Here is a 12,166-nt window from a genome sequence, read left to right as displayed (position 1 = left end):
ACACTATTAACCCTTTCTGCAGACGTGATATGTCGTATTATGTACATACGCGCTCATCCATCCTCCTCTTTGGACGAGATACCTTGGGACACGGTGTGACGCACGCTATCTGCGAAATATATTTGCATACATGTTGTGCAATGAGATGAATCACGAATTAATTCGTTTTGTTAAATGCAGATGCGGTTGCGTTTGTCTCGACGATGTTTCTTTTGTAGTAAAAGTAGCGTAATGAAATTTAAATTAAATGCGTGAATTCTGAGGTGGATATATTTTTGCAGCTACTTTGGTTATCCGAAAGTTTGATAAAGAATATGAAATATTGTCTTTCGGTTTATGCACCCTCGCCACGAGACGTCTCGATAGTAACCCGTTCCACCCCTTCAGCTCGAGATATCTACTCACTCGACGTCGCTCGCGCGACACGTCGAGCGAGATATCTCTGTTTTCGATATTCACCGTTGAAAGTGATCGAGAAATCGAGGCGTTTAACCGTGCTATCGCGTGTGTAGGTTCGAAAAGGTTAAGAGCAGAAGCGAGATAGAGCGTCGATGTTTAAAAAAACTCGAATCAGAAACGGGAGCTTCTCTGTTTGGCCGCTATCATTATCTGGAGCGGGAAAAATTTCGCAATAAACCTGGCGCGCGCAAATATTTGCTTGTCAACCGGTGCCATTAGAAAGTTTGCCTTGTCAAGTGTGCAGGGCCACGTGTCTAAATGGTTGAGTGGATGTACAGAGGCAACCGGATTGAAAAATATTGGAACTGCGCTCGAACGGCGACCGCGTTTCTAGACAGTCACGAATATTTACGTTCCTCTGTAATTCGGTGTTGTTGCGTTCCAAACGACATTTCGAAAAACGTTTAAAAGCTCATTCGCGCTTTCATACGAGAACTGGTCTGACTGATGTATTTTTCATTTTTTTTTTTGCGCGTCACTCGTGACAGAACTTGGAATCAGGTTCGACGATTAGATTTTATCGAGACTGGCGAATCGTGTTTGATCCTCTCGCCTTCCAGCTGACATCGCTACTTTCGAGTTTACCAGGAACTTTTACATATTCGAAAGTTGTTTGTCGAGGGCGCATTCTCTCTCGAATTCGTGCGCGCACGAGCCCCAATCAAGCGGAGCGATGCGAGTTAATTTCAACTTGGTAATTGGCAATTTATTCTCATTCGAAGGTACGGTTTACGGCCAGAAGCTTAATGCGATCCACCGGTTCTTTTTACTCCCGTAATCATTATCCTCGGGAACTCGGCCGTTTTATTAGTTCAATTTCGAGTACCTCGTATACGTGTATCATTAAACTTTGCATCGTAACGCGATTAAGATCAGAGTACGATAGCTAACAACGTGGAGTAATTTTCTGTAATATGTTCAACCTGGTGAAAATCAATTATTGGGCTTTGCGATTCGAATATTGGATCGCGAAACTTCGAACTATCAGTTCGAAGAAGCATTAATCCGCACGTGTTGCTTGAAACCTTCGATAAGCTCTGATTCTAAGGATCACAGGACAATTTCGAGTGTCCACTACTTTAATCCTACCGAATTGAACCTCTAAATTCGTGTACGCAGTTCTGAAAACGAATTAAATTAAATTTCCACGGTCGAACTCTTTCTGTGCGATCCTCATCTCGAGTCGATCGCGCACTGCGTATTAAAATACAAATTACAAGCACCTAGCACGCTCAGCCGCACTCCCAGACCCCTATTTAAAAACCGCAAGCTTGATGGAACAATGATCTCTTTTTGCGAAACGTTATTCAACACCAGACACAAAGGAAGACGAATTTCCAAGGCGAGCGCGAATTTTAATTAGAAACGTTCCAATTAATCCGACGTGATCTCCTCGAGGAACAATCAACGGCCCCTGAGATATGTATTCCGGGTCGTTTCACCGGAAACGCCACTTGTCGCCGCGTTAAGCTCGTTAAACGGCCGGTTCGCCGCTCGTCGACCACGTCGTCGACTAATCGAACGTGCAAACACAAGGTGTCGCCGCAAATTGCTGCGTAACGGCCCCGCGGATCCTGTGGCCATCACTCGCTACGTCCACTTCCGGTCGCCGCGGAACCGCCACCGTTCTCCATCGAGCATTTCCTTCGTCACGTTCCAAACCAAATTCAGAGCTGAAATTAATCAAACTCGAAGTGGAACAGTCGGAGTTTTTTTCAGTTTGCAGTGCGCGAGTTTGGCGATTCGTGGTTACCCGCGTGTTTACTTGGTCCAACTGGGACCGGAAGTTGAGGAATCGTTTCGCGCGACTCTTGAAAAATACAGACGACTCTCGTCCGGATGTTGGAAGAGGAAGTTTCGACTAATAAATTACCATTACTGATACGTAACACGATCGCAAGTAGTGTTATGCGAAATTAAATCCACTAAGGGAGGGACAGGAAGCTCGTATGATGCTAGACTTGAAGTTTTCAGTGGGACAGGGGATTAGTTGCTCCAATAACTGGCAAGGATTCGTGCAGTATCGTGCACACGTGCAACTACAAATTTGCATGCAGTAGATTAGATAGCAGGATTGCAGTAGTAACTTGTGTAACAGAAGGTCCACGGTAGATTAGGTAATATGAGTCTGCCAGTAGATTAAGTAGCGAACGTACAGCAAGAGTTCCCAGAACCCAACAACTCGTTAAAACTCTCTCTATCTCAATAAATACAGTTCCACTCCATACTGTTTGGTTTAGATCCATCCATAAAATCGACAAGAGGAACTGCATTAAAAAATTAATCGAGAACGTGGAGTGGCGACGTAGTAGATTGAATTCATCAGTCACATAGTCGCGTGTCCTCAACGAATTTCGAACTCGACTCTCTCTCAAATGGCTCCAAATTCCCACGAACGAAATAGAATTACAGAGTATTGTTTTAAAAATCCGACATCGTTAACAAATTATCCTCGACGATCCTCGGGACTCGTTTACGATCCTTTTCGGTGGTTCTTGGATTTCCAAGCGACACACAGGGTTACCCAGAAAACGTGTGCCATAATTTCAACATTCACGAATTTCCCTCAACCTTTTTCCACATCCACGTACCAGAGCTTCGAATTTGCAATTTAATTTCCAGCTCTAATTGAAATTCAAAACGAGCTCCGCCGGTCGCGAGTTCCAGGCGAACAGAAATCCGCGAAGCGCGAACAGGTGGATCGTTCGTTCGTTCCTCGAACGATCCCTCAGACCAAGGTGTGTAATCGTCGGTTCGCCAGGTAGCTGCACGCGGGTAAGCGTAACGTTCTCGCGGTGAATTGATTCGATTCCGTCCCGTTCGAAGCGGAAGGTCGAACGAGCGTAATCGAGTTTCGCGGGCTTATAGATTTTCGCCGGGTTACGTGGCGTCCTTGCGCGCGCTCCGATCGAATCTGAATAAACTATGCGCCCATTACCTTTTTCCGCCGGGACGCGTTTAGAACCGGCGCGGTTATCGTATCGAATGGTATCGATTGGTGGGACGGCCCCGCGATTCGATCTAATCTCGCGACGCGAATCGACGACGCGCCCTACTTGGTTCGATCGTACTGCCAAGTAGTCGAGTACGCGAGTAGCCAGCCCACGAATTCGTCAAGCGTGAAGGCTTCTCTCTGCGTCGATCTCGATTATCCACAGGGTGGTAGGGAAATAGAAAGTAATCGAAGGTGTTTCGAGCTTGAAATTTGTCAGATGGCGTCTCTGACGTCTTAATTATAAATCGAAAGTTAGAGAGAGAGAGAGAGAGAGAGAGAGAGAGAGAGAGAGAGAGAGAGAGAGAGAGAGAGAGAGAGAGAGAGAGAGTGTGTATGGCAACCAGTATCGCGGTGTAGCGTATCTCTGTCTGTTTTCACCAAGTTACCACCTGACACTCATCAGCCAATCGCTATGAATAATTGCCTCGTTTACTCCTCGCCGCGTATCAAGTTCGCGCTGACGCGTGAGCTCGCACGGGTTTAACGACGATCTTCATCACCGGTTGTACAAAGTTCGCGTGAGGTTCACGGGTGTCTGATAAGCCGCGCTTAATTCGAATCGACCCACCGTTGCCATTAGAGGAGACGTCCCCCACGTGGTATTTTCACCCTCGAGCTTAATGGGCCACGACGACGCACTCGCCGAGTTATCGAACTCTCGTCTCCTACCAGACGGGGCCAATAATTCCTAATTAGGACCCGTAACGAGCTGGAGCGAGCCGAAGAGTGCTCATTAGTCGTGTTACTCGTGCCCCGCGTACACCGGTAAACAAACCAACGGGATGCTCGCGCATCGTCGCGACGAATTTTTCCGAATTTGGGTCAAGGAATTTCCAGATTCTCGACTATTCAACCAGTCGCTTCGCTTGTCTCTGCGTTCACCATCCGCGAATGGAATTTACTTACAACTTTACGATAGTATTCGAGTCACTGCTTGGGTATTTCTAACGTCCCAATTTTAATTACTTTGCTAGGAATTACATTCCGAGTGGAACTAGATTCCTCGATTACGAATTGAACAGCAAACGTAGCTAAAAATTAATCAAAGGGACCATTAAACACGAGTCGATTCAAACACCCGTGGACAAGCGCCAAGATAAAGAAAAAAGAGGAAGTGAATGGTTCCAGTCTCCTGGTTGAAAGGCGGCTTCGACGGTCGCAGAGTTACGTATCCGTCGACTATAAATCAGCGGCGCCCGTAGAAAGCCGCAGATCAATGTCTCTCGAAGATCCTCGAGACGAAGGCCGTCCTTTGGGCTTTCCTCGCGGCTCTAATTAATGGACAGGGCGTTCGAGCAGCCGTCCTTCGCGTTTACATGTCCCAATTCCATAATGTCTCGGAGGAGGACTGTCCAAGAATACTTTAGCCCTGAACGGAACCGAAGCGGGATCCGTTTCCGCGGATTTAATTCATTCGCTCGTGTGGGGCGAGGTACGAGACCGCAAGAAAGTCGAGCTCGCCCCAGCGCGATGGGGGATGGGACCATTCGTATCGCTGCCCGTGGAACGTAACGAGCGCGGCTCGGAGGGGTTTCAAATGTCAGAGAGACGAGGCAAACGAGAGCCTGGCGTATCAATTCTCGTTTCGAGCGACGAGGCTCGTACCTCGGGAGAGCCTTCGCTTGTTTTCCCTTCGCTCTAAATTGGCTTTGATTTGTTACGCTTGGCTGGCTTCTGGAGGAGTTGGGCGAAGGAAAAAAAAATGATGGAAAACGAGCCGATCGTGTGGGCCAGGCTGCTTTGGATTGCTCGATAGGGTTGTTATGTATCGTTTCGAGTGCCTTTGTACGTCGAGCAGCAGTTCGCCTTTGTAATTGCTACCTTTGCTACGCGAGTAGCTTCTTACGTATCAGTGAGACGTTCTCTGGTCGACATTGTGCTCTCGCGTGCTTTTCGAGTTAAGACAGGAGTCGTCTCGCAGTCGGGACGTATCCCACTCGTTCCAAGTGCAATGTACACGACCAACGGGTCAGACGTTACGTTCCTAGCCTGGTAATTACCAGTGCCGCACTGTTCAAGCTGAATGAAAAAAGGAACGATTCTGAATTAACTGACACAGTTCGCATTTAAGGCTACACCCGTTCGCAATTTCACTCTCGAATGGTGCCTAGGATTTCCGCGTCTATTAATTTCCCTCTGGTGTCTGAGCGAAATTGCCTCGTTCCACTTATTTCAATTGTTCCAACGTTTCAATCCAATATTGAGCGAGCCAGCTTCTTTCCGTCTCGATCAAAGAGAGGCCCTGAACCTTCGAACCACCCTCGACACTGACTCGCGACCCGTTTGGTATAAAAAAGATGAATTAAACAGCGATCGAGTGCAGAGAACAGAGAGTACAAGGGTTAGTACCATTTTCCATGGGGCCATTTCACGAAATCTTGCTCGACGAGTCGCTGTACTCTCGACTCGAGTCGAGGAACCCTCGTGCGAATACACGGAAGCGTATTCTTGTGACTACGACGCCTGATTCTAAGGGGTGCAAAGGGGTAGAAAGAGGCGAACGAGTGACACGCTTTGCAGATCGCGTGGGGCTTCCACGGTGACAATGTTATAAACAGCGGAACGTTCTGACACGGAACCGATCCGTCGTGCGCTCATCCTCGAAGCCCTGCTCGCGATAAAAGGCGAGGAAATTGTCGTTGGTGAACGCGGGGCTTCCCGCGTTCTCCATTCGTCGCCATGGTACCACGCAGCGATAACGAAGGCACGTAATGCCTTCTCCCTTTTTCTTCCATTAGCAGGATTTGGATCCATTATTTGGAATTACAGAAGACGTTTCCTTAAGGAAGCTCGAGGCACTAGTATTCGTAGTATGACGAGTGAAATATGGCTGACAATGGAGAGATGTTTTCAAGGGTTGAACATTCTTCATGTTAGTCGATAGTGTAATTAATAAGATGTTAAATTAAAAGAATTCCAGATGCTTTTTCTTGCGCTCATGAATACCTGTCAGAAAGCAATCTTCGAGACGAAGAGTCAACGCTTGATAATAAGCTTGTTACTATTCATCAAACAGGAGTCGTCCCTATTTGATATGCAAAATTCTTTCAGGTTAATCGCCCCAGCGTGCGCTCTCATTAACTCTACAGATTCCATTTAATATGCGCTACGAATTTTCAGTCAGCTGAACAGTTTCAAGGTGAATGCTCTACCCTTAATTACCGTCGAAACAACGCAAAGAACAAACGAAAGTTTTCGAACGATCGATCGAAATATTTCTGCTTTTCTTACCGGGAAAGTTATGAAAAGTGGTTTCAGCGTTCCCGCAGTTTTGTCTGAACCATCTGCGGAACAATGCTCCGGCGTTCTCCACCGAGACTCGATCCCCGTGTAGACCAGGCTCAACCGGAAAGAAGTTCGTGCAGCTACCCCGTCGTCCGTAGCGTCTACATCCCCCGGTTTAGAGAGATCCGTGCAGTTTTAAAGGCGGCGGGACCGTTTACATTCCCTGGTGCTACGTGTGTGCGCGCTACCAGCAGATAGAGAGTCCGTGCTCGTCTGGAAGAGGTAGTCGACTGCGAACTGCGCGATTGCGGGGCTGAAAATTGGCCCACGCTCGTTTCCGTCCGAAGACGCGAAGTCGTTGGATTACGTTCCTCTTGCTTACCGTTTCCTCGCCCCGTGCATAAATTCCTTACGTCTCGCTCTCTTCTTATCGCCGCTCAAGCGGATTCGCGAGCGGTTTTTCGGACGTTAAAACGAGCGCGTCACCGCGCGCGTATCTTCATTAAACTTGAATTTATTATCCGCCAGGAGGGAAGCTGTATTTTAAGGCTGTCAACGTCGCAGAGGGATTTCCCGTCGTTTCGAAGGATTGAAAATGTTTACCCGCCGTGTCCCGTCCGCGTTTCACGCCCCAGCACGAAAATAGCTCCCTCGCGTCGTTGCTGGTCAGATGCAAACGCGTCGTGCGAGAATGCTCGAGGACCTACCAAGCGACGCAGCTGCGTGTCTCGACGATTTTCAATTTCTACGGTGGTCCAGAAAGTGTCGTGCGTTCTTAGCCCCTGAACGCGTGTGCGCACTCAGAAGAAAGTCTGGTCAGACGATTGGTATTCGTGGCAATGGCGAAATAAACGGGACCAGAGATCGTTCGCGTTCCGTTTCCTCCTCGATTCTATCACGTTCGAAATTCGCGTGCGGTCAGCAATCGGCATCCGCGTAAATTGTGCCGACAGCCCTCGTATCTCTCGACAGCCATCGCTAGAATGGGGTTGCAGTTTTTCAGGTTGGCAAACGAAAAACCCCGACGGCCTGTTCCGTTCATCCATTATTCCTCAATTACGCGGATCGAAGCCGAACGCGAATTTCATCTCCACGATTCTCTCTCTCTCTCTCTCTGTACATACTACACGTTTACTCCCAGCCATTTAACCCTGTTTCGCAATTTTTATCATCGATTCATCCAACTCTACAACATCCCCAAAGAATTTCAAACACCCACCTTATCACATACCTGCGTACATGGTACCATTATCCACGCATAGCGCGTTACTATTCGCGAAAAGCCTCACGATTCACAGAAAAATTGGCAAATTTCTAACATTCAGGGATTCTTTCGAACACCTTATCGCATACCTGCGTACATAGAACCATTATATCAACGCATGGCGCGTTACCATTCGCGAGAAGAACATCACGATCCACAGAAAGGTCGAGAAATTTCTAACATTCAGGGATTGATGTTTCAGGAAATGGCCACGTGACGCGACAAACGATACCCCGGGCGCAAGATGAACACGAACGGCAATGTCGGCTCTCAGGAGGTTGGGAACGGTACCGATTACGGTTCGACCGAGGAGACGGCCGCCCTGCTGAGCAGGGCGCCACCGCCGCCGGTCGTGGTTGCCGCGGCGTCTCAGGGCAAGCCGGTGCTCACGCGACAGGATCGAGCAACCTTCTTGGTTGCCTCGCCACAGTTGTCCGTCTCGGGGCTCGGCGGCTCCGAGGAGAGCGGCACCACCGAGGATCCGGCAACGAGATCGGTACCGGACATCGAGCTGCACTGCAGGCTCGACGGCGAGGCCCAACAACCGCAACCGCCGCAGCCGCCACCCCAGGCCCAGCTGCAGCAGCAATCGATACTCCCTACCGGTTACAGGTCCAGGCAGGCTTCGCACCAGCACAGGTGCCGCTGCGATCGCAGGGACTCGTTGGCGCCTTCCTCCGCGTTGCACCTGGCGAGGAGCGTCTCTAGGTGAGCGACGCCATTTTTACTTGAATCATTTCTGTATTAACACCTTTTCTGCCGATCTCGAGGTAGGATATGGTGTGGAGGGATGTTTCGGTGATCTTTATTTGCCTCGTTGTCTCTCTTGTTGATAATTATGGTACTTAACTGTGGTCGAGGAGACTCAGTTTGATCGCAGACAAATTTACGATCTGGAGATAGTGTATGTGGTGTGAAGGGATGTTTCAGTGATCTTTATCCGTCTCGTTGTCCCTCTATTTGATAATAATGGTCTTAACTATTACTCATAGACGCGAACGGACTAGGAGATTGTTCGAGTGATATTTTGTGTCTGACTAGTGGATGAGGGCACACGCGTGTCCGTGAACGTGGTACCCTTATCCCGAGGAGCGTTATGCAAAGAGGGTAGCACGCGATAACCCAACTACGCGGTGCCGGAAATGTACCGACCGGTGAAACGATCCTAAACGCAAGAAATGAAAATCTGTTACACGTTGACTATAAAATGTCTATAAATAGACCGTTTCGTGACTAGGAGACGACCGTGAGCGGTGAGCATAAAGTATTATAACTATTGACCGCCATGGAATGACTACAATGTAATCGCACTGTGACTGGAAATAGCTACCGATTCGGTTCGTAACCGTTTCGCGAGCATTCGAAGTGCCGATGGGCGACGATTACACCGAATTAATTTCGTACGCCAACAGGCCCGTCTCTAATTAAAGCGACGCGCGCGAGCCCTTAAACATCGCCTGACGTGGCTGGCCGATTTCCCGGCCGCGGGGCGAACCCGTTACCAAATACAATGCGGCACACGGGAATATCGGGGCGAGCAGTGGGTGGCGAGTTTCAATTTATGTAGCTGGTGAACTTTTCAAGTTACGCCTACAGTTCGAGTCACGGTTCCGAACGGCTGCAAAGGGAGGTATCCTGCTACGCGGTTGGATTCAACGGTTCTCGCATTCAGCGAATTACAGCATACTACAGCTGTTATTTATTAGATACAGATTCTCCAACTGTTCACGTTGCTTTCATATCTCTTTCGTTATTGTTGCAAATCAGACGTTTCTTGGTTATATTAAAAAATAAAATACAAATTACAATTCTCGTTAGGATCTGATAGCTTGTCGTTATTGGTCCTCTGGTCTACCACGACTGGTAACTGTTTTCTTTGCCAACGCAATTGGTCGTGTTTCTATATACATACTTGCTTAGAATCGAATGAAATATCCGTTCTCGAGTAATCCAGGCGGACATCGGACCGTTCACTTATCGTTCGATTAGTCCGATTGTGTGGTTCGCCCAAAAAGGGCTTCGCCCACGAACGTTTCCGTTGGTAACAGTTAAGCTCCGACCTCGTTTCGAATTTCACCACCAGCCAAGCTACTCAGCCCGCCATTCCCTATTTCCAAATTCAGGGCAGCTGCCATTCCCTCGTACGCGGCACCCGAGTCAACATCCAACCCCCGTGCGCCGCGATATTGGAAGGAACTGTATTCAGGGATATTGTGCGTGCAACCGTGGATATTACACGAGGCGGTATCTGTAATGCTCCCGGGGATTTGCGTAATTAATGCACCCAGCCGCATAGTTTTTGCTCGAATCGCAGTCGCGGCGTAGAAAAGTACCGCGATACACCGAGAACGTTTATTCTGCTCGCTTGTATGAGAATCGAGATGATCGCGAATAAATAGACCGTTCTTGCTTGAGCGTAGAGATAACATCGCGTGAAATTGTTGCCAGATGCATATTTTATCTAATTCAGGATACGGCAATTGGAACGACTGCATAAATTACCAGGAATATCGAGTAAATAAACTATATTTCGATACGGATAGTTTAACATGAATTGTATCCTGTATATTATCACGTTAATTAACACGATTCGTATATTATTCGAAATAAATTGCCCCAAATGGTTATTTAATTACGATCTATTTTTCAATGTCGCCGTCAAAATGGCTGACCAAATTCTTTTCAGCAACTCAGCCTCAATGTTATCCGCAATTCTCACTGCTATCGAATTAAATTATATTATCTATAATTAATCCTGTGAATTTTGCTAGCACGTTTCAGCCAATATTTCCACTTGGAGAGCATTCCAGTCATGAATTCGAATGGTCTCTAAACCAAGACCGGAGGAGATCGTAAAGTTAGCCGAATAGTTTGACCAAAGTGGTACGTCCATTCGAGGAGCGGCTAACTAACGCAATTTAATCATTGCATAATATATGATTGGTTGTAATATATGATAAGTTGGCCCGTCGTTGGTTGGCTCGTTCAAAGCCACCGATTTATCACGCGCGAAGTCGCCAATATACACAAAATATTTCACGGTCTATTTCAGCCAGAATTTCAGCTGTACATCCCTCACTGGCCATCGCACACGTCCGACTGGCCTCAACTCTATTTACGACATCCGAGCCTCCAGAATCTACGGAATCCCCTCGTACGTTCCCTCGTATCGTCACCCTCAACGCGTATAAGAAGACAGATATGGCCTGCGATACGTATTTCCGCTGAGTAGGGTGGCGTCTCGAAAGAAAGATTCCCCGTTGAGTCTTAATTCGACGCTATTACATGAATTTGTAGTTAATGTGGAGTTCTTCTAAGCTGTGTGCAATTTTAAGGACTCGATCATCGATCCATCGACTCTTCGAGGAATAATCAAAACACCCCTCTGAGGATTTTCAAAATTTAAGAAAAGTTTCTTCTGCAAACAACCCCTTTTCATCAGAACAACACACAAAGATCGTGAATAACTTAGAAACTTATGTTCTACAAGATGAAGAAGGCTCAGAAGATCCTCTTCTATCATTCGAAAATGAATGTAAGGGCGCATCCGTGAAATTCAAGAAATTAAACCAGAATTCCTGCGAAATCCACTGATCATAGAGACATGTTTGTCGAGCTCGACGATTCCTTTACGGTCGTCCCAAAAAAAAGGACGATCGACCCCAGGAATCGTGTGCCCCACGGGCTAATCCGAAAAGTGGCGAGAGCCGACCGTATCCAGCCGCGTATAGCCAGCCTATATCACCGGGAGAACATTTTCGTCGGCATTTCCTTCTCTCCTCGAGATTATCGGCCATGCGGAACGCGGTTTTCCCTTCCTTTACGAGCTCGCGCGAATTTCCGGCCTCGGAACGCCTCCGACGGGTCGAGGATCGAATCCTGAGACGACGACAGACAACGAGCACCTCGAGCTCCTCGAGTTGGGCGGGGGATCTCGAGTGTATCGCCGGAGCGCTTGGAATCGTCGATGGTGTCTCGACTGCGTTTCCGCTTCCTGTGTAGCCTGGCAAATCCTGCCGGCGCGCGTGCAGATAGGACGCTGGAAAGAGGCAGATCCGCGTTTCCAAAGGAACGTTCCTGATTCCGTATACGATGTCGCTGCTCGGATATACGTATGCATATGTTAGCCTGCGAGTGGGTGGCGTGCCGGAATCGCTTTCTATTCGCAATGGATTTGTTTTCGAGACGTACACGCGTAAGATAGCTGTCGTCAGCGACGTTCA

General features: G+C 48.0%; 1 protein-coding gene across 4 annotated transcripts in view; it reads left to right on the top strand.

The window, feature by feature from the left end:
* The window catches only part of Sk (small conductance calcium-activated potassium channel), a 183,084-nt gene that overhangs the window by 46,159 nt on the left and 124,759 nt on the right, over window positions 1-12,166 (top strand). For all 4 annotated transcript variants that reach the window (XM_076897410.1, XM_076897403.1, XM_076897386.1 and 1 more), the window contains exon 2: window positions 8,146-8,651. In XM_076897410.1, coding sequence (XP_076753525.1) covers window positions 8,188-8,651 — 464 coding nt within the window. In that variant the 5' untranslated portion in view covers window positions 8,146-8,187. The remainder of the gene's footprint in view (window positions 1-8,145; window positions 8,652-12,166) is intronic.

The sequence above is a fragment of the Xylocopa sonorina genome, chromosome 1 (genome assembly GCF_050948175.1).
Source record: "Xylocopa sonorina isolate GNS202 chromosome 1, iyXylSono1_principal, whole genome shotgun sequence".
In the NCBI taxonomy this organism is placed as follows: Eukaryota; Metazoa; Arthropoda; class Insecta; order Hymenoptera; family Apidae; genus Xylocopa; species Xylocopa sonorina.
Note: the sequence above shows the minus strand (reverse complement) of the source record. Positions and strands in the feature narration are given on the sequence as shown.